The sequence below is a fragment of the Varanus komodoensis genome, unplaced genomic scaffold, assembly GCF_004798865.1.
Source record: "Varanus komodoensis strain SLA01 unplaced genomic scaffold, ASM479886v1 scaffold17, whole genome shotgun sequence".
In the NCBI taxonomy this organism is placed as follows: domain Eukaryota; kingdom Metazoa; phylum Chordata; class Lepidosauria; order Squamata; family Varanidae; genus Varanus; species Varanus komodoensis.
In genome coordinates, this window is record NW_025335505.1 from 10,466,107 (window position 1) to 10,489,521 (window position 23,415).

Below are 23,415 nucleotides of genomic sequence, written 5' to 3' on the forward strand. Positions count from 1 at the left end.
AAATCATCTGAACCTTTCCCCAGCCTTCCATGAGCCCCAGCCATATGTCTTGAAACCATTCCCACCTCACACCTGATTGCCTCCTTCCTTGAGTCTTCAGTCTCCTTCCTTCCCCTCTGTTGCAAACAGAGAGTGTGAGGTATCGCTTCTGCCCTGACTCCAGAGTCTGCTCATGCAGCAAGCCAGTCATGGGAAGCAGTGAGAGTAGTGAAATTTCACAGCCCTTCCGAGTCCAGGCAGCTGGTTGGTCGCTGCAGCAGTGCCTCATACTGGGATGAGAAGAACTTAAAGCTGAAGTGTGCCCCAGAACTTTGGCTTGATCAGAGCATTAGCAAAGGATGTAGACAGGGAGACAGCTGGAAACGCATGCTGTGCAGTGGCAGATGTATGGAGACCCATGCCCAGATAGTTAAGTGAGAGGGAGGAATTCTCCAGTTCAGATTAAAATCAATGTTGGGGAAGAACTTGTGAAGTTCTAATACCCACTTCATATCTGAGGCAAATAACAAAGGTCATCGAAGTGCATATTCTGAGCCAAGCAATCATCAAAGATTGTATTCTGAGCTATACAATTGCAACTCACAGTGGCCTCTCCAATTCCCATACTTGTGGGTCATCCAACATGAGAGTTTGGCAGGGCAGTTTGAGCTGTGCATTGGTGGACATGATCAGCACAGAATTGTGGTTGGTTTTGGTGTAATGAGGAGCTGCAGCATAAACAGGGTAAGGATAGATGTCTCTGCTTATATGCTGAATGTCAGATGTTATTTTGCCTGTGGGGAGCTGAGAACTATAGTTTTGCTGCTTCTGCTAAAGCACTGTTTTGAGACCAAGCGTCTTCTCGGAATAATAATAAATCCATACAGTTTACCTGCCCTGATCCTTCCCAGCCAACAATATTGATCTTGCAAAATGGTTACCTAGTTTCTATTGCATTTAGGTGCAATCCTATGCATATTTAGATAGAAAGCAGACAACTCCCAGCATTCCTAGCCAACTATGCATAGAACCTTTTGTCAGTTTTGTAGGACACCAAAACAAAATGGGGAAGGAGATGCAAGGAAGAGCCTAAAGGCACAAGTTTTCATTTGTCAGTGAAAAATAAATTTCCACAAATCATGGCTAGATAACATGGGTGTTGTTGATATTGTTCTAAATAGTATTCTTTAATGCATTGCTCAAGATATAAGTGGGCACATCTGCTTTAAGATGCAATTATTGATCGAAAATGCTTTTTGCATCTTTTGTTTTACAAAACCTTCTTATTTCAAGAGTGATTACAGTTGCAGCTTATCAGCTGTAGGCGATCCTAATTTTAAATTTTTAAAGGTATTGCAATGTTTCAAGCAAGGCATCTCATTAGTTAGTTAGTGCAGTCTAATACATTTATCCATTTGTCCCCTAATGAATAGGCTAGTAGCATTCTCATGAATAAGTGACAGATTGCATAGTGTTAGGAAGAAGATCCATAAATGACTCACTGTGGATGGTGAGACTTTTGTAATTGATGGCATTTTGTATCTGCTTATTATCTATGCCTCCAATACACTTTATCTAGCAAAGTGACGTGACATGGTAAAAATGCAGGAACAAAGATGTCAGAGAAAGACTAGTTGAAGAAGTTCTCACTCTCCCTAAACCAGGGATCCGCAGCATCTGACTTAGGGGTCGGTTTATGGGCGTCTGCCAAGTGTGTTCTGGCTGCATCACCCCCAAAGTTTTCAGCACTTTCCACTCCCCACCCCAGAGATCCTCACACTTTTCCCATCACAGCTAGCAGTAAGAAAATAGAAAATCTTCTTCATTACTTGGTGATCACCCATGAAAATAGTTTGGAAACTATAATCAATGGAAATTATAGGATGGATGGACACAGATTGCATATATTTCAATTGCTCTGGAGTATCAACACTGATTACCAATTTATTTCCAGTGCTAATTGAAGATACTGCTGTTTACCTTTAAAGTTCTGAAGCTTCTGGGTTTCTGGGGAAGCCAGATGAACCTCCCCCAAATTTGAGATCAGCTAATTATATTTTCTTACAGTTTCAGGTTGCCGTTGTCCATTTTTTCCCCACAAAGAAAGAGTCTTTGATCAAGTTCAGATGTAAAAGGAAAGAGAGGTTCCCCTGATGTCCCCACACAGGGTATTGTGGATTTAACTGTGGTTAATAAGAAGAGGCCAGGATCAAACTAAGGATTTTAGACCTTGTCTTGCTTGGAAACCATCATGTAACAAAACCATAGTTCCTCACATTCAGAGATCATAGGAAACTAGTTTGTTTAAAAAACAAAGTAGGTGCTTGGATCCAGTGCTGTATTAGTAAAATTCCTCTCACATAATAGGGCTTTCACATGCAGGAGGAACTTACCTGCTCTGCTTGTGCAAGCAACCAGATGCCCCCACCCCCTGCAGTCCACCACACACTTGTAAATCTGATCCCGTTTTGTTCCCCTAGGTATGGAGACATGGAAATGGGCTGTAGGGTGTGGGGGAGAACTCTGCCCACCTGCTATTTCCCTTCTGCTGGCAAAGCCGCACCACCCTAAGTACTTTTTTTTAAAGTACATGCAATAAATTGGCATTGTCATGCAAGGATTAATTCTGGAGTAGACATTGCAAAGTATGGGGGGATTTTTGGAGGGGGCAGTCTTTCTTACAATACTTGTCCAAAAAAAAGTAATTAATCAACTCATTATTTGCTTACCTACAATGAAATCCAGAATATTGATTCAGTAGCCAATGTGACATAGTGGTAAGAATGTTGGATTAGGGACCCGAGAGATCCAGCTTCTAGTCCCTATTCAACTAGGTGACTTTGGGCCAGTCGCATACTCTCAGTCTAACCTGCCTCACAGGTTTGGTGTTGTGAGATAAAATGGAGAGGAGGAGAACCTTGTAAGCTTCCATGGACTCCTTGCAAAAGGAATAAAGGTGGGGTATAAATGTAATTTAACAACAGCAACAATAAAAGCAGTGTGAATGGTGGACAATTCATACAAGACACATTTCTTCCTTAAGAAATGTGTATAAAAGCTTCTGAAGATAGAATGGGGAATATTATCCGATGCAACAAATTCTACATGTATTTATTTTGGTGTGCTCTAGATATGGATGAAAGGTCAATGACTGCCTGGCTCTTCTCACCCTTTGTTCCCCTAGCCCAACACCCACAGTGAGCATCAGCTACCACTGGACTGTCTATATACAATTTCTGGGTACATTATTATACAGATAATTATTTTCAGCTTTTGCGAATTGGCCCTGTGTTAACTGACACCTCCCCCCAAAAAGAACAAAAATCAGCAGAGATGGGCACATGCTGAGGACACAGTCAACCCCACCCCCCCAGCCCCTTTGTCTCATTAAGATCTACAGCTGGGATAATTGTCAGGCCTGGCATTTCAACTATTTTCTTTATTGCTGTCAGAATAATAAACTGTCTCCACAAACTGTCTCTGTTCAGAAAGAGTAATTTGGGAATTAGACTAATTAGGTCAATAGTGTAAACTAAAGAAACATTAAAACTTGGAAGGCCAATATATTCCAGTGAACCTCCTCTCATATCAAACCCACATTTCTTCTTGTTACCAAAAACTAATAATGCAGTCCATTTTCCATAAACCTAGCCCTGGTAATTAACAAAAATAATCACCAACATTGTAGGCCCGTACATATCTACAGGAAGCAAATTCTGTTGACTTCAGTTAACCTTACTCTCAATTTAATATATATAGGATGGCTAGTTCAATATTCATTAGCAAAATTCTCTTCATTTTAGGAAAAGAAACTCAAAAGCAAAAGGAAAGAAAGAAGCTAAAACATACAGCAAGCATTTCACACCCTCAGTTAACTAATGCATAAATACTTATCTTTCCTCTAAAATTGCCCAGCAGTGTCAGGTTTTAAAGGATGGGCTAGGGTTAGGGTTAGGGTTAGGGTTAGGGTTGGACTTAGGTTGAATTTTTTTTTTTTAGGTTGACATTTTTTATTTAAATAAAAACATACTACAAATTAAAAACATACTACAAATTAAATAAAAACTCATGCTAGTGCAAAAAATTTACATTCCACTAGCAGAACAACTAGCACAACAGCACAAGCAACAACTATCCTAATGAAGCCATAATGAGTTGTACAATATCTTGTGGATTGCCTTGTGCATCAGCTTATACAAATGGAAAAGTATTAAATTTGACACATAGTATAGGATGAGAACAGAGTAGCAACTTTGTGCTGAATGACACTGTTGGATGTGCTGGGGTTGCCCTAATAAAAGTTATATTTTATTCTTTAGAATATAGGAAACTGCCCATTTCCTTTCCTCTCCCCCTCCATTCTTCAGGGTTTTCCATTCAGGTTCTTTCAGTGGGAAAAGGAGCCCCTCATCTGATATACAATGGTTGGCAAGTCACTCTCAAATGCGGAGCACAGCTGGCAGGGGAGTGGTGCAGTACAACTGGTTTGAATGTTCAAATAGTGGGCCAGCACGCACTGTCTCCCTGAATTTCCTACCTCAAAGCAAACATGGAAACCTTAAATTCTGTAACTCCTGATTGTTTTATCTTGATGTGTCTTGATGTTTTTCCTGATGTCTGTAATGATTTCTCAATGATTTCTGTGCTTCTACATTGTTCTTGCATTATTGCCCATTCTCATTCTTCTCCCTGCTGTGTGTTCATGACACTCTGTCCAACCTCTGTTCCTTGTAGTCGGATCTGCATACTGACTACCCATCAGCACTGCTGTTTTTCTCTCTCATAGAAGGGTTTCCAAAAAAAAAAACTGCTAAGACTGAGCACAATACTTCTGTGCGAATCTGAACTTTCATTCTCTCCAGCCCTGAAGAAAGATTTCCTGACAGATGCAACCCATTGACTGGGTTCGCATATCACAACAAGCAATTATATTGTTTTCTAATCTTTTAACATTGTGTATTTGTCATGTTGTCTGGACCATGGACCATGGTATATCACCATAGCTTGTTACAGGGCCAGAAACCATCACAAGAAACAGTGGTCTGTTCTGTGGTTTCTGCTTATGGCAGTTCTGTTATACTGCCCAAATTCAGGAGCTCCATTTTTCTATTCATGATGAAACAAACACCATAGAGTTCTGTGGGAAGAACAGCCACAGAAGGGGCCACTCCAGCCATCCAGTACTGACTACCCATGGTCTCCTAGCAACACACACATATCGTCTCTTGCATTGTTCTTACTGACTGAATGCTGTATCTGTTTACTTTCTGAAACAGAGAAAAGGGAAGTAAATATATGGAGGGGAGAAGATGTTATTGATGGATGCATGGCGAGACCCAGCAGATGGGAGGGGCAGAAAATGATGGAAACAGCTATGGTTGTGTTAGAGAAAATGTGCTAATCATGGCAACCTTCCATTCATGCTTATCATAACATGCAAACTCACCCTTTGTCTTTAATGTTGTTGGTGTCCAATGTTCTAATCCTGAAATAAATTGAAAATAACGTTTGAATTGATTTGATTTTCAGGTCCAATGCAAGAGACAATATATGACTTCTGGAGAATGGTTTGGCACGAAAATACAGCAAGCATAGTCATGGTGACGAATCTTGTGGAAGTGGGAAGGGTAAGAAAATTTGGGGTTTTGCATAAGTTCCAGAAGTGTCAACAGTATGAGAGTTGAATGACTGCACAAAATATTTGGAGAATTTTTCCTAGTTTAAGAATACGGAACAGTACCATAATAACTGTTCTAAGCCAAACTTTTTTTCTTAAAACAAGATGCCCAAGATTCCTTGCTATTGGATTACCTACTACCTTGTGAGTCAGTCACTCTTCTCTGAAATGCACTGAATACTATACATCTTCTAAAAAGAATTAATGGATGTATTGATTAGAATAGCAGGATGGGAGTGGGGAATCACAGATTGCAATGGTTGCCCATGTGATGTGAAAGCTGCGATTGGATCTCCTGATAGCTTTTTCTATTCCTAAAGCAGCTTGGTGGATGAGAAATGGGTTGTGGGACGGCGGTGGTATCAACGCCCTCCCGTGCTGATTCCTTGACTCAGTTAAGGAATGGGGGTTATTTTCAGCTCTATGTCTAGAAATAAATTTGTGTGGTATAGCTGTACTGTAGTTTCTCTGCTGACTAAATTGCCTAGCTTTTGCTTAGTGAAGCTGTGCTTTTAGCTTCCATAACTATGGAAACAATAAGAGGAAGCAATGCCAATTTCTGGGATTTACAAAATGCAAATATCTTTGTTCATATGCACTTTTAAAGACATTGACTAGCCCACTAGAACTATTTATTTATTTATTTATAGTATTTCACTGTATCAGCATCAACGATATATATTCGATATTTTAAATGGCCTAGGGAGTGAGTTGTTCAATTTCCTGTGAAAATTTCAAACATCATCAACTATGTTGTCAACACCTCCAGGAACAGTGCATTTATTAACTGTTGAAAAAATGGGAAATTTAGGTTTTGGTGTGGCAAAAACATTAATGGTGCATACTTTTAATTTCTTATACAGTGGCTTATAATTTCCCAAGAAAAATAAATGGGTCAACCATAGGGTGACCCATTAATTTCTCAGTAATATGAGTGAACATGTAATTTCCAGTTCTCTTTATTGTAAATTCAGTTTTCATTCTGCATGGCAGTGGTATTTTGCTCCAGCTTTATTTGTTCATATTCACTTTATTGTGCATTTAAATCCTACTACTTGGATACCCAAGTGACTGAGCCTGTTCACAAATCAGGAAACACGACCATATTTGGACAACATCCTTGGGAGATTTGTGACTGTAATTGTGGGCTGTTACAAAAGCTCAGAGATGACATCCATTAGACAGGCTAAAATAGCCGGTGTGAGGCCTCCAAAATCCAAAGGATTGATGCATTTACTTTTCCACTTAAATTTAAACTCAAGAAAAAAGCCCAAACTAATTTATTGCTATGAAACTTTGCAATATAATTCATCTATTTGATAACCATATTGAATAAAATGCAATACATTTTGAGGAATGGCCAAACAGCCTAGCTAAAGTAACCATTTCGATCACTATGGGCTTTGTATCTGCAGCGAGGTACTTGTCCAATTGTTTCAGCTAGTTCAAGGCTCACCATGCCACTTCAGAACTATTTTCGTCATTTATATAAGCTTCTTTCTTCATGTTAACAGCATCCTATTATGTCCTAGCCCAATATTTTGACACTAGCTTTTTAAAACATATATAATCCTGCAACTGGGTTATGGGATACATATCTGTACCCCCACAATTTCTGAAAATTATTACATAATATCTTCAGCAACCCTCTACCTTAGAATATCTTGACTCAGTAAATGTGGAGTACCTGATTTGGTTTGGGGCCCCTACAGGGACATCACTAGCAACCTAAAATATCTTGTATGCAACATGCACTTGTCACAGAGGCAGGAGTGGCCTGGAACCATTTCTCCCACAGCTAAGATTGCAGGCAAGAGTACAATAACAGTTCCCAAGCAATCGTGTGGTTACCAGCACTTTATGTAAACCAGCATTAAGATCTACTTTAGGCTAGACCACTGTATTTCTGCAAAAGACCAAAATTTGAGTATGTTCTCCTTCATTGTGTAAAACATTCTGCAAACCTGAACCTATGCATGCTTATGTAACAGTTTTTTTAGAAAGACTGTGTTCAGTGGAGTTTAATCCCAAGGAACTGTAAGAAAGCATCCTTTAAAAAGTACCCTTCACTGATTATCAGAAACACAAAAGTCGGGCGATGAATCCCCACTGGGAAAGCTGTATGGTCTTCAAAAAAGCATATATCTCCTTTTTTTTAATTGACACTGGAAAGTTAAATCACACACAAACTGTGTTCCCTTCATAGGCATATAAGGTTGTGTAATGCTGCAGTTAGTAATGCCTTCAGCTGGCTTTCTGGCCTCAGTGTTTGTTTGGATTCTATTTCCAGCATCCTGTTTTGACAAGAGGTCAGATTTCTGCCAAGCCACTGTTGCAACTTTTCTTGACTTCGGAGTTTTCTAGTATTTTGTCGCTCTTCATGCTCACTGCTGCATTTGTTATTTGACTTACAGATCCATTCAGAAACCACCTGCCCATTTTAAATCCAAAAGCGAGCGAGGATTCGATGGGGCGGGGGGGGGGAATAGTGTTATTTTTCGGTTATGTTTGCGAGAATTACCTGTTTAACATGTTTGCCACATGCGTGGTGTTTGTCCTTCATGAATTAATCATGAAGGGGGCGGATGCGTATTTGTTTATCTGGACTGGGTAGGCATTAAATTTGTGTTCAGATATAGCTTTTGGCCTGGAGCTTTCTGCAGCAGGATGGTTTTAATTGCAGGCAGAGGTGCCACCGGGAGTCTTTCCTTCACGCAGGCACCTGCTACAGATGATTCAGTCTCTTCATTCGCCTCTAGCAGGGCCTGGATACATCTGCCAATACCTGTCATTATCTGAGGCAGGCTTGTCAAAATCCCTGCATCCTTTAAGCTCTCCTGAGTTCCAGCAAGGGACCCTTGTCAGTTTTCCTGGCACTTGTAAGCCATCGTGCACCTGGTATTTAAATAGCAGCAAAATGGGTTTTGATTGTTTTCTTTCTTTAATGAACCTACCTGAGGGACATTTAGCTCTTTATCTAGTAGCTGTTACCAAGGCATTCACATTTATGCTGCTTGTGCGGAGAGACAAAAATCAGAAATCGAAAAATCAAAGCAGTCCCCCATGCTCCCACCCCATCCCTCACTTGCATATACCATTATACTGCTCCATCTGCTGTAGGTCCTATGACAAAAATTGGCAGACGTCCCCCAGGAGTGTTTTGCTCTGGTAATTTACACTAATGATTTCTAAACATATTTAGCCAGCTTTATGAAGACCTCATTAGAATGTGAGTGAATTCTAAAAATGTAAATGGCGTCTCATTGTAATTTAGAGTAACCATTACTGAACTGCCATGAAAAATTCTTTGAAAAGTGAACTCATTCCTGCAGACCATGTATAAGCATGAGCTTTATCCTAGAACTGTTCCAGGGGATGGAAAAGTTTGAATGAGAAGGAGCTACATGTGACTTTTGGAAGAAAGATCCAAGAGGCAGGCATCAAGAGATTTGGCAAGAGATTTGTGGTAAGGGAGAGACCAGTGGTTTGGACCACTCCCCAGCCACAGAAAGGCACTGTAGCAAGACCACCTATGCCAGATGGAAATTCCATTATACCAGTACAGCCAATCACATGCCGATACATGCAATGGCTGCTAGGACAGACGTGCTTACTATTCTGAGCAACTAAAAGACTCAGCTCTTTCTTTTATTTATTTATTTATTAAAACATTTTTATGCCGCCCCATTTGCCAAAGCCTCGGGGCAACTTACAACAATAAATTAAAAGTAATTATAATATAAATTACAATAAATATAAACATTAAATTAAAAATACAAAAATACAATATAAAATTGTCCTTGTCCTTCTTTGTTCCACCATTTTTGCCTTGCTACATTCAATCCTAACTAGCAGGGGTGAGTTTGATGCCAACATGCAAAATGACTTGCCCATAATTTTTCAGTATTTGTATTGATGATTGGTTCTGGCCATACTGCTTCAGCATGCTTCTACAGGAACAATTCCAGAAATATTATTTGTCTTGCAGTGTGATGGAAATGCAATATTGATTTCTATTGTTTGGGCCTGCTGGATATAACAATTAACTGCACATTATCAGTCAAGTGTAATAATTGCTGAGTTATTTAACAATGTTTTTAACAGCCAGCGAGCAATAATTTTATTCCAGGCTTGACTGCAGTGACACATACAGTTTTTTAATATGTCAAGAACCCACAGGTAGAGATTTATTTTCATGGATTTTCTGCAGCATTCCCACTTCCAAAGAGACAAACCACATGCAGATGTTCCAGGCGAAAGTCCCATTGAACTCCGTGTGGCCAGTTCTGAGTCCGCCCACCCGGGATGGCATTGTAAAGCACGCTTATCTGAAACCAAGCCCCATTTAATGCAATGGGACTTATTTCTCAGTGGGACTGCGGCTTCTCAGTGGGAACTGCTGCAACAAACAGGCTGTGCTCTGCACATAGTTCTCCTTCAAGCCCATATCACTTCTTTACAAGCTGACTGAAGACAGTACAATGGTTTAACAATAGAACATTTAAATAGTAATTTAATTCTGAGCAAACTAAATCACAGCAAGCAGAATCTGTGTTAGTCTTCATTCAATTCATTCATCCTAGGGATGACCTTTGAAAAAAACATGTAAACAACTACAATTTCCTAGTAGAAGTGAAGGCAAATGTGATAGATGGTTAAATAAGAGAGATGCTTTATAAAAATTCAGCAGTTTTAAAATCATCTTTAATATGGCACATCAGTGAATAGGATATTATGACCTATCAGTCAGATCAGATTTCTGCTTTTAAATATACAACCAGAAATAACAAGTTGGCATTATTCCATCATGCATAGCAGGAAAGGAGTCCTGAGGGAGAATAATTGGCTGTTATTCTCTAGGAAGCTGGGCTGGCTCTTTGGTAATTGCTTAATAAAGATGTCCACAAATCAACAATGCTTGCCTCACTGAGCCAGGCACCATAAAGTATGTGCAGAAGACTGCCCTTTGTGACACCAAGAAAAGCGTTGACTGGTCTTCCATTTTTCTTAAATACCCTCTTCTGTTAGGCAGTGATACTTTAGAACAGCTTTCTGAAACACAGCTCAACTCCCACGATTCTCAACAGTCAGCAGCCTTCTGGAGAGCACCAGGTTGGGGGCAGCTGTTCTAGAGGAGGCTCAATAGAGCACTATAGGGTAAGGCTCACTCAGCCAATTCGGGCACAATCTCATGCATGCTTGGACAGAAAAGAGGCTTGCAATTCCCAGCAGCTGAGGAATCCTTGGAGTTACAGGACTTCTTTTGTGGCTGGTAAACATGCATAGGATTATGTTCTACAGGTGTCCATTTGAAAAGTACAGGTAACTAGTTTGCAGACTACTCATATGGGTGGAAAAGTGCTTCACAGATATCCAAGAAGGGCTATAATCCACATGCTTATATCCTTTTGCAAAATGGCTTAAGGCTCTTTTCTACATTGCTACATAATTGGTAAACCACATATTTTTATTTTGGAATATTCAGTTTTTCTTCCATCGTAATTATTTGCACAGACAGAAAAGAAAGTTGGGACTAAACTAGTCGTGACATCAAGTGCATCTTTGCATTTAACATGCAGGTTAAAGTGAAAATTGCATCCACTAGGGAGGCTAACTATGGATGGCATCAGAGCTGGAGATATGGAGAGAGAATTTATTCTCTCAAGCCTACACACTGCTACAATCCTAAGGAAAATCTGTCCTCTGAAGTCAGGATTTACCTTGGGTATTAGGTAAATACCCATCAGGTAGGGCTGGGAAATACCTGTCTGAAGCCCTGGAATGCTGTTGCCAGTCAGTATATGTAATACTATCTAGATGGGTCTGGCTTGGTTTAAGACAACCTCCTATGTTCCTGTTATCTCCATATAAGACTTCCTTCTTTGCCTGTGGCTAATGTGAAATTTGATCTGTAGATCTGGGCTCACACAATTAGACACTGCACTGTACCATTACTCCTGCTTGTGTTGCTGTGCCCCACGAGGAATCGTCAGAAGGTGTTCTTGACCTCTGAGAGCTCTAGCGCCTCCTCCGAGGAAGATTCCTCAGTGGGGTCACAACAATGGTTCATTTTCAGGGGAGAGTCCTCTGTGGTTCGTCGATTGCATGCCATGTTTCCCAGAAGAACTGGGCTCCCGGGAGCCCATCAAGCAACGGTGTGCTAGCATGACAGGAGCCCAGTTCTATGAGGAAGTAGGGCACATGGGGAGGGCTCCTCCTGTGCAGTCTGTTTCCCGGCACAGTTAGGGGCATTGTTGGTAACGGGGTGTGCAGGAAGGCTTCCTTCCATCCCTCACAGAGTCAATCTCCTGTTGGGAGTGTGATATATCATCACTGCACCTCTGCCCACCGCATTCTGTTTGCTGAAGGGAGGGAAAACATGGCTGTGCAGGCACACATGCAGGTATGCCCGGGAGATAGGGTGTCACTCCAGCATAATAGCACCTTTTCCCAGTGTGGTTCTTGAAGACCGAAAGCTTCCCCGCTTGGATTCATTTACCACCAGCAGTGTGCTAGGTGCTCTGTTCCTATTGTGAATGTGGACAGACTGAGCCCAAATTTCCTGCTTTCTAACAAAGGGACAGCATAGTCTGTGCTATATCTGTTTAAATATAAAGGTATACAACTAAATAGCTTTATTTAAAGTAAATACATGATTAATTTACATGATGGATGGATGGAACCAACAGAAGTCTTGACATCACAGTAAGTTTCAGGATCTTTTCTTATGGAATACTTTTTGTATCTTGCACTCAGAAAATCTGGCTGCCATTGGATTAGTGATGTTGGTTAGAACCATAATGTGAATTCCCAAGGAGGAACTTAGATTCATCTTAGTAGATCTATATAATATTTGCTAACTGTTACCATGTTTATCATTTGTTATTTATTACCATAGCACCCTATTACAGTCTCCCAAGATAATTACAAACATGTTCTCAGTAAACGTAATGGCATAACAGAAGGGAAAAGGATCAGCTGCTCTTAGCACTGGAAATAACACACAGTGACACTCAACCCCTGTGTGTCACATGCATGTCCATGAGCTTTGGCAGCAAAATATTGTTATTGTCAACACGACTTGGAAATTTTCTGGATAACATGAGATGCCCTGCCATCAATGCTGTGAACATCTGTATTTGAATTGACTGCTACCCACCATGGTCCAATAACTATGTCCTGATGTGAAAGGCACTTATGAATCATCCAGTTGCTACTGAGCTCATTGATGTCAGATGCGTTGTGTGCAGTGCACTCTTTTGCACCACCCAGGTGATATCGCCAATATAGTCAATTCCTGTCCCTGACCCTTGTTGTACCAGTGCACAGACACTGCTCGTCGCTAAAAAGGGATTTGAAGCTTTTAAAACTAGTCTATAGTGCTGTGACTGCAAATGATTTCTGCTGCAAATCAAATGGCACCTCCCATGATGCTTTTGCAGCCAGCATCATTCAACCCAACACAAAATAACAGCCAAATAAATAAAATAAAATATCCCAGAAGTCAAGAGGAAGCCAGAAAGTGCAAACTTCTGCTAATGGATTTAAATTTGTTGGTTCTAGCACAGTTTTACAATATAAGCATCATGCCAGTTGTAATTTGTGACGTTACCTTCTCATAATGAGGTAGAGGTAACATCACAGCTATTTCATTACAGCTGCCATCTTGCAAGTCATTTAACTGTTGGAATGCAGAATAAGGACCCAGCCATCGCCTGCAATTGCATTCTAGTGCCAAACCGTGTTGTTTGCTAGTGTGTTACCCTCACCTAGCCATCTCCCGGAGGCAGCACAGGAGCTCTCAGGCTCTGAATGTGCTTTTTAAAGAACGTGAACTACAGAAAAGAGTGGGAGAGATGGTCGTGCAAATGTGCATTCAGCGCCAGGGCCAGGTGCCAAGGGCAGTAGAGCAAGAATCTCTAAAGTACCCCCTTACCCGTTGTTGCCTCTGCTGCCCACTCACTGCTGGCTGGAGCGGGAAGTGAGCTGCAGCGGTGGCTCTTCCTTGCGGTTGGCAGTGGTGAGGAGGAGTAGCAGTGGGGTGCACAGACCCCAAGGATTGGCCGTGGGCTCCCCAGCAGCGGCTGGGCCGGGATAGCTGTCTGGGGATGCCATCGCAGGACACGATTTTGTTTTATTTATTTAAAAATTTGTATGCCGTCCATTACTGTCCTCTCTGGACAGCTTGCAACATTATTTCAAACTACAGTAAAATAAGATAGATTAACTATTCCACACTGAGCATCGTTTAAAATAAATTAAATTACTATGTGTCAAAATTTTTGCCAAATAAAAAGGTCTTGACCTGGTGCCAAAAAACATGTAATGATGGCGTCAGGCGGACCTCTCTAGGGAGCACATTCCATAGTCGGGGTGCCACCACAGAGAAGGCCCCCCTCCAAGTACTCTGTCTCCTGACCTCTTTCAAAGAGGATTCCCGGAGGAGGGCCTCTGCTGCCGATATTAGGGGGCGGGAGGGCATGTAGGAAAAAAGGAGTTCCTTTAGGTATCCTAAATGCATTACATAAAAAGCTTAACCAAAATACCAAGGGAGGTGGGTAAACAAATGGTTCCATGAAGGAAGGCAAATTGCTGAAAGCAACAAAATCTATTCATTAAATGAAGTGGTGACATCCTGATAATTTACTGGGTGATAATTTATATTATCTTAGTTTGCCAGCAAAGTAATTCATAAAATATTGAAAAGTTGCGCTTCCTTGTAAACTTTTATGACTTGTTCAGAGAGAACTGGGGTCCTTTTAGGAAAAAATAACCTTCACATGTTTGGAAGCCCACAGGGAAATGCTGCTCTTTTGAACTGCTTTGAAGCAGAAGAGCAGTCAGAGAGAGCAATCATTCTGCATCTACTTATCCAAGATGCTTTGGACTTCAAAAATGCTGTTGGGATAATATACCCATTGGCATACCCATATATTGAGCTAGACATTGACTCTGCTTAGACTCTGTTCTTGGCCTCCTTGTATCCAGCTGGAGAATCAGTCAGCATTTGGGATGCAGTGACTGCTGTCCAAATTGTGAATTGTGCTGTCACTATCAGACAACCCAAGATATTCACGCAATGTAACAGTTTCTGCTGGCATTGCAAAACCATCAGCAGTCACCATCTCCTGACACAGTAGAAGATCATTGCACAAACCAGTCGCCCCATAAAGGCATTTCAGCCATCATGTATTGGTGCAGTGCTAAAAACTGCAAAGTAACCTGGTAGTATAACTCCTAGGCACAATAGCCCTACAAATTTACCATACTTGCCTTATACAACCAGCTACTGTTGTCATATCAGACTAGCTGGTCTAGACTGCACAGTAGCTGTGTGTGCTGTTGATATTTACTGAAACTCTGCCCTTAATCATCCTCTGTACAAGCTTCCTTCCAAGTTAAAATAGCTATATGTACAAGTGTCCTTCCAGTGACTTCATATGAGCTATCAATATCAGGTCTGTGTAGATAACCAATAACTAATTCTTAATGCTCCATGCAGCTATGAGATTAATTTAGCTGCCAGTTCATGTATTAATATCACTTTCAGCTATATAAAAGTATGAATTGCTGAATTTACCTGTGACTGCTAACTAGCCAAGGTATATGATGGCTGGCACACAATTTACTTTTATACACTTTTATGAGTGTCTACTTCAAAAATATGTTTCTGTATTAAAGATGCATGAAAAATAATTTGTGGCTAGGTTCACACATCCTGATGAGAACCCTGTGTGCTTGGGTTCTTTTTTCCTATTTCTTTTGGCTTGGATGTGCCTGACAGGGATTTAAAGTGGTTTCTACACTAGCACAGTGTCTACCCTCCTCACTCAGTCCTCCCACTGTTGGCACATATCCCATCAGCCACTGCACCTGAAATTCAATCCTGTGGTGGATGGTTGGAGCAGCTCCTACAGCAGCTGCTGCTCTTTCTGCAGGACTCTGTGGTAGTTCCATACCAGGACTATGGAAACTACAACGCTGGACATTGGACAACCAGAGAAACAATGGTGAAGTGTGGAAGCCATAGAATAGATAATTGATTCTTAGTGTGGTTTTTAAAAACCAAATATAACCATGCTGAAATCCCGCAGCAGGTTTCGGAGAATACAACACACAAGGAACCTTCATGGCTTGCCATGTCATGCAAACGCACCCTCTATGGCGGCGTGAGAGGGGTTATATAGGCAAGTTACCAGAAGTGATAACAAAATTCACAAATTTGCTCTGCGAAGTGCGTGTGTCTGTCTGTCTTCCTAAATTATATTCTCTTGCATCTTAATACATCACTGTGGCTCACAAGAATGCATATAGATCTTTAAAAGTAACTTGGATGGCAGTCTTGAATAGTTCTTAGGCAAATGTATTCCTTCAGAGCAATTATTATTATTATTATTATTATTATTATTATTATTATTATTATTATTATTATTATTAAAACATTTTTATGCCGCCCCATTCGCCGAAGCCTCGGGGCGGCTTACAACAATTAGTAAATGAATTAGATTCCACAATCATAGGAATTGACCAGTAACTCATGCCTTCATATACATGCATAGAGCTAACATTGTGCAAGCAATCTTAGGAGATTTTAGAGATCATGAAGGGATGTAAAGGGTAAAGTAGATTCTAGGGCCCTCTGTTAAAACCAGCACCATGTGTAGTCATTAGGAAGGTGGGGATGTACCAGCTGCAAGTTCCAAATATTATAATGTGAAGAGTTACTTGGTAACTTCAGGGATACCAAGACTCATCCAGTGAGAACAATCACATGTCCCTCGCTTTTAACGAGTTGGTGAAAGGTGCTATGAACCACTGACATATACAGGGATTTGAGGATGAGTGAAATGAAGCTGCATTCCTGAATACGCAGGGGAGAGCGAATGCCATCCGGGTCAGGTTTTCAATCTTGTCTCGATTTATTTTCAATCAGCTGTACTGCATCTAGTTTTAGACCACAGCAGACACTGAATATTGTGAGAGATGAATATTAGAGGCAGCACAGCTGTGGAGGAGGGACCACACAGAGACCTTTGTGACTCCGCAAGGACCCCCTCTAGGAGGAGATTAGCATTTAGACCTTTCTTCTTCTTTCCTGCCTACCTTGCACATTTCATGAATATTATGTGCATATTTATCAGTGATTTAAATCTTCTGCATGGTCTCTGTGCCTTATCACAACTGTTTTACTTGATTTCTCGTGAAAATTCCTTTGACAGTTTCACTTTTTATGATTTAATGAATAAAAGTGAGGTCAACTTTAAGGTACCGGTTTCAGTTCAGTTTCCTGAATTTGAACACATACTGTACATGGTTCCTAAGCCCATTCTTACTCTTGCTATTTCATTTCTTTACCACCCAACAGCCTAAGCTCTCTAGGTAGTTAACAAAAATTGCATACCACAAATACAAATACAAGATAGTTAAAAGCATAATATAATTTTTAAACATACAACATTTGAAGGAACGGTGTACCTTTAAAATAATTTACAAAAATAATGTTTTTCACCAAAGAAGGGTACCCAAGAATCAGGTCCAGTTTTGATTACCCCATTTGCATGTCTGAGTCATAAAGTTCCTTGGATGGCAGTAAACATGTTGACATCTCAGCTGAATGTGCCTTATAGGTTTACTGTGCTGAAGAATGATAAACGAACCACAGAGTTTTTTGAACTATGAGAAGTGTTGTATAAATCATCCACTGTGCTTAGGACTGGATACAAGGAAACTTCCATGGAAGGGGCTGCAGGGAGCTCACTCTCTCACTACTGCCCTCTCCACCAGCCCTGGAGCCACCCTTAAGGGTCAGGGGTCCTGCTGAGGATGGTGGGCTGTGGTATAAGGGCTAAAGGGAAAGAGAAATTTCTTAAAATTAGGCATCACACTTTCTGTGAGTTGGATAAAAGACTTGAGTGGTAAATGAGTGGTAAAATCAGTCGATGTCCACTCCTTTCCATGCATGGTGCTTTGGATCTTACCCAGTGAAAACGTAATTTCCATGTTACATTCTAGTGTGATCAGACTACAGAACCAAGGATGGGGCTGTTCAGATGACGCTGGTGCTATCATGATAAAAGCAGGTTAGAACTCTGCAAGCCTTTCAGTGAATAATGGCAGCCATATTTGAGAGGTTTTCGCAATTGTTATGGAACTTGGTCAAGGCAAGGAGATCAGTACTAGGCCTTGCCTTATGTTGCACTAACTGTTATTCATTGCAGAAGAATATTCCTGAAGAACAAACATAATGTAGAATTACACCAACAAAATTCAGCTTCACAGCACCTTCAGTCAAGATGACACCAATCTGTGTTTACAACAAAAGTCTATATTGTTGTATATTTGTGAGGTTATACCCTCAGCTTTCCAAAGGTGTGTGGCAGAACTTCCAGCATGTATATCCTCCAACAAAACAAATAGCTTCTGTTAAATCTCTTGGTTTACTGCTTAGGTAAAGAAACAGTCTTAAGGTTAGCAGTCACTCAGAGTCTTAATCCTAGCAACAAATTGTCCAGCAGCATCTTACATTACAAAGTCACAGCAAGCAAGAGGTCACAGATTTGCAGTGAATTCTGGCAAGAAAATGTTCTAAGCACCAAAGACATCAAACTCAGCAGATGCACTCAGGCTGTGACATCAATTTAAACACTGGGGCAGTGTCCAGCTGCTTTACTTCATTAGCACAAATTATATTGTACTAGCAGAAACTAGGTTTTGAACGATAGGCAAATAGAGAAGCCAACTGAAATTACATTTGTGCAAGTGTGGTAGAGTGCTAGCATTGGATAACGTTCAAAAGGATGGGCTGTAAGAGTCCATCTTCTAATGATCTATCCCAACAGGGATTTCTTTCCTTTAAGCGAGCACAACATCAAAGGGGGTGTTACCGTTCCTTCCTCTTCATTTGACATCTCCTTTGGGAAGAATCCCTTAACTGTTTTCCTCTTCCCCACTACTTAGTTTTCATGCTTCTGGGTGGTAAATCAAATGCTTTCCTAAAAGTTGTATCTGGCAGCTGTGGCAGAAAAGGAGTTCTGTAAGCAGAGGAGTAGCCAGATAAGGCCAGGTTCTCCAGCCTTAGCTTCCCATGGTAGTATTGGAACCCATGTCTTCCTCTTCTGGTTTGGAATCTGATCCTGGCTCCCAGTTAGTAGCACCCACAATGGCGCTTGAGTTGGTCCCATCACTAACACTTCTGTAGGTTAAGAAACATACACCTGGGGGGGGGGTTGTTTTCAATTGTTAGCTTTTCTGTAATTTTTTATGTTTGGCTAATATTTAATAATCATTTAGCTCCTCTTCTTTCTCCTGGCACTGGACTCCTAGTGAAGAGAGCTTTAAGTGGGAAATTAATAAACTCCAATATATGGGTTTGCCTATGGCCTCCTGGGTTATTTGAGAAGATGACCCAGTTGGTCAAAAGCCTAGTGGGGCTGTGCTTCTGGCCCATCCTGGACGCTTGGCTTTCCTTAGGCCTATTCCAAGCATCCCCACTGTAGGGACTTTTTGTAGGCAAAGCAAGTGTTTTCCCTTCCTTTACTACATTGGGAAAAGAGAAAATGATGAGGCATGGAAAGGACTGTAGCTTGGTAGTAGAATACATGTTGTGCATGCAGGTTTAATCACCATCAACCTCAGGTAGAACCAGCAAAGACGCCTATCTGAAACCATTAAGGGCTACTGGTGGTTACCATAGTCCAGTTGTAGGCAGTGTATGGCCCTCTAGATGTTTTCACCTACAACTCGTATCAGCATTAGCCATTATAGCCATAGTAAGCCCCAGATTTCTAGGGGCACACAAGTTGCCTGTATTGAACTAGGTGGGGCAATGATCTAATTCAATAGAAGGGAGTTCCCTATGTCCCACTGTGAAACTGAACCGTTGGGAGTACCAATGAGTGTACATCCTTTCTCCAACAGGTCACCGAGTCAGGAAACAGGTTTGCGGTTGCCTCAGTGTTATCTGTGAGCACATCCCTTCATTTCCTCCCAGTTTGGATGAACCCTTTTAGAATCTGTCCCTCTAGCATCTTCCTTTCATGCTCTCATCCCTGTAGCACGTTCTTCCTCTCATGCTCAGCCCAGTCCTGCAAAATGAACCAAGCCAAGAGGGAAGTCCATGAATGTTCACAGACACCTGGCTGGTCAGAAGGTAAGGATCCAAGGACAGGGAATCCAGCGGATTCCCACCCCCAGATTCCTAGTTCCCACTCACTTCTCCAGGATACTATTCCTGTGATGGCAACAACTTCTTTTATACTTGAATTTGGGTGGGCTAACTCTTACAGACAAGGTTTCCCTCCCACAGGACCTACTGAGGCTTAGCCATTCAGTCAGGTCTGGTCTGTGTTGCTTTCACATTTGTTCAGTCAGAAATCTCACCTGTCCTGTCTGTGTGATTTTTTGTTTAGTTAAAAAAAAAACAAAACAGGATATGCAGTTTCCCTAAAGCACAAATTTTGTATTAAATGTTACTACTATTTTTATTTTTGAGCCAAGAATTCCACTGAAGAATACAGAGAAGTTTGTAAAGCAAACACTACCTGCATTCCAGTCTGCGTATTAGACTGAGGAAGTGCAAATTTGGTGCCTAGCTTTGAATGTGTCTTTGCGCACAAGCCCTTGAAGGTGCAAGCCCAGGCCCTTCCTAGCAAAGATAATCACCATAGCCACTTCCAAAAAGTAAGTTGCAAAATAGAAAGTAAGTTGTAAGGAAGCTGATGCTTCTGAAAATCAGCTGGCATTGCCATTTAGAAAGGAGGAACTGTTACCTCTTGACTTTCTCCTGCTTATCTTCTGGATATTGTGGCAAAACATGTGATATATATACCCAAGGGGTGCAGCCTTCTTCAACCTGGTGCCCCCAGATGTATTAGAATACATCTCTTCAGCAGCTACAACCATCCTGTCCAACAGCAGATTAAGGACAGCAGATTGAGGAAGGCTGCAACATATTCTCTTTAGACTGCCTATTGGCTTAAAAAAAGGCTTCTTTTTAAAAGGAACATATTAGTAAGCCAGACTGTCTAGACTACTGCTGTGTTGAATGTTTCTGAGCCAAACAATTAGTTAAATTGTTTAGCCAGCTAAAGTGAGCTCTGTGGAACATGGCAAGTGCCCCTCTCCAACAGCATTGTGCTAAAGTTAGAAACCTGATTTTGACCCCGTGTTGCAGCTGTTCCCTTTTTCGTGCATGCCTTGGACACAACAAGCACGGACCGAACTACAGAAGAGACAAAATAACAGGCAAGAGGAAATGGGAGGCGGACTTTGGTTGTTTGCACCAGCCTGGGGATAATGGGAAGTTTTGTTTCTTTTGAACAATGCACAGGAAAGCACATTGTGCAGGGAAGGGAAGTTGATGTTACAAATAACTGCCTGACAATGAGAACAACCCCTGTGAATCTTTAAATCAGGGATTTGAACAATGCTAATGGTTGGATTATCAAGCTAAACAGAGCAATGGATAAGCAGTGAGCTTCCAAATGTGTTTCTTATGGTTTCTGTTTTCCTAACTGCAGAGCAGAACTGCAATTCTTGCAGAGGGAGTTTTAGGAATTATTACAGAGCAGGCGGGAAAATGCCAGACCTAGACAAAAATCAACTGCATATTGTGCTTATTAGTCTCTCCAAGTCCTTTGCATCTGGAACTCAGATGTATTTGTCTGCCCAGCTGGAACTGATTGTGGACACGTTGGAATATAAACACAAAGTGTATGTTGCCTCAGGTGCCTTTGGACAGAGGACTGGCCACAGATACCAGCAGATATCCATGAAACCAGTACAGTGCAATGCATTACAGCAAGGTTGGGCAATATATTTTGGTCTATAGCTCCCAGCATCCAGCATCCTTGTCCATGCTGGTTAGAGCTGATGGGAGTTGTAGACCAGAACATCTGGAGGGTCACCAGTTGCCCACCAGCTCAATCTTGCTGACACGGTGCTGTGCCTGAGATTCAACTTGGCTCAGTTGTGCTGTTTCCTCACAACCACCTCTCACAATGTGAGTGTGCAAAGACAGCAAAAGGGACACTTCCAGCAAGGCCTAGAAGTGGTGGGTTTCTCTATGCAAAGCTTCCATACACCATGCAATGCTTCATCTCCTCAACATCATTAATTTATATCATCATCATCATCATCATCATCATCATCATCATCATTCCTGTACTTCCCAGAGCCAAAGCTTTCTGGGTAGTTTACAGCAAAGTATTCAAACAATAAAATACAATAGATAAAAACATTAACAAGAATTAAATATTACCAAACCAAGAAGAGCATGGAACGCACCTAGTTAATCGCTTCAGGCCCCTGAATGAGCAGGGAGGTCCTTAAAGGCCTCTGGAAAGCAGGCTGTCTTAACCTGGTGTCAAAAAGATGGCAGATTTGGTGCCAGGCAGGCCACAGCAAAGAGGTTGTCCCAAAGATGGGGGCCACCACAGAAAAGGCCCTCTCCCTAGTTGCCAGGTTTCATGCACCTTGAGGGGTTGGCGCCTGGAGGAAGGGCCCAGAGGCTCAGCATAGTGTCCAGGTAGATCAGGGTTGGGAGAGGCACTCAAGCAGGTTTTGCAGTCCCACCCTGTGTATGACATACAAAGGAAGGGCTGAAGGCTGTATTGAGACGTTATTGATACCCATTCCCTGCAATGCCACCTCTTCCTATACACACCCTGGTACACTGGTATTGGCTGGAGGATGGAAATACAGTAGTTGGTTTGGCTAAGTATGGTTTCCATGAATGAACCCTGCCAATTAAAAAATTGTTAAATCCTATGCAGTTTTCAGCCCCAAATTATATAATGCAGTTTTAAAAAGGAAAAAAAAGTATACATCTGCAAAATGTATGTGCATATGTGTGTGATTTCTTTGAGACTCTGTAAACAAATTTGCTACCTTTTCTAATAAATTAACCACTTTCACTGGTTTCGTTCAAGAAACAGAATCTTGTCATTCAAATTTAATAACTCTGTTTTGTTTTGTTTTGTTTTGTTTTGTTTTAAACATTCTGTATTATATTTTACCTATGTAAGGTTTTCCCACACACATGCTTTTGAGGGGGGGGCAGGCTTTCAGAACAGTTAATTCTGTCTCAGAAGCATATATTCTCCCTTTCATTAGACAAAAATCATGTTACAGTGTTCTTTTTCATAAAAGTGAGATTCTCTGGCAACAGATAATAAGCTGCAGGCGGATGTGAACGTTTATTTTTTTTCCTTTGTTGTTTTTCCCTCTGGATTCTCCCTGATTTAAAAAAAAAAAACCTCAGGAAATGAATGGTTATTTTAATGGAGTGGTGCATGGCATAAATACTAACGTGATTCATACATTTTTCCCTTTTTGAGATGAAGAGTATTCCCACCTTTAACTCACAAAACTGTTCTTTGAAAAGTAAGTGCATGTTCTTTAAAACTAATGGTCCATTTCCTTGTGGTATAGGGAGCATAACTGTTTTATGTGCAGTTAGATTGTATATCACACATCACTGCAAACGTTTTAAGGAATGCTTCAAATTGAAAGATATGAACCTTAATTTTTTTTGTATTTCTTAAAGGTCAAGTGCTGTAAATACTGGCCAGATGACACAGAGATATATAAAGACATTAAAGTTACTCTAATAGAAACGGAGCTCCTGGCAGAATATGTGATTCGAACATTTGCAGTAGAAAAGGTGGGTGTGAAAAGATATAGCTCCCCAGTACATTTCTAGACTCGTGTCTTAGCTATAGTTACCACATCTTGAAGTTAACTCATTTCCTTCATGGGTA

General features: G+C 41.1%; 1 protein-coding gene across 19 annotated transcripts in view; it reads left to right on the forward strand.

The window, feature by feature from the left end:
- PTPRM (protein tyrosine phosphatase receptor type M) overlaps window positions 1–23,415 on the forward strand; it is a 504,993-nt gene that overhangs the window by 461,227 nt on the left and 20,351 nt on the right. For all 19 annotated transcript variants that reach the window (XM_044426600.1, XM_044426602.1, XM_044426601.1 and 16 more), the window contains 2 exons: window positions 5,509–5,606; window positions 23,202–23,318. In XM_044426600.1, the coding sequence (XP_044282535.1) occupies window positions 5,509–5,606; window positions 23,202–23,318 (215 nt within the window). The remainder of the gene's footprint in view (window positions 1–5,508; window positions 5,607–23,201; window positions 23,319–23,415) is intronic.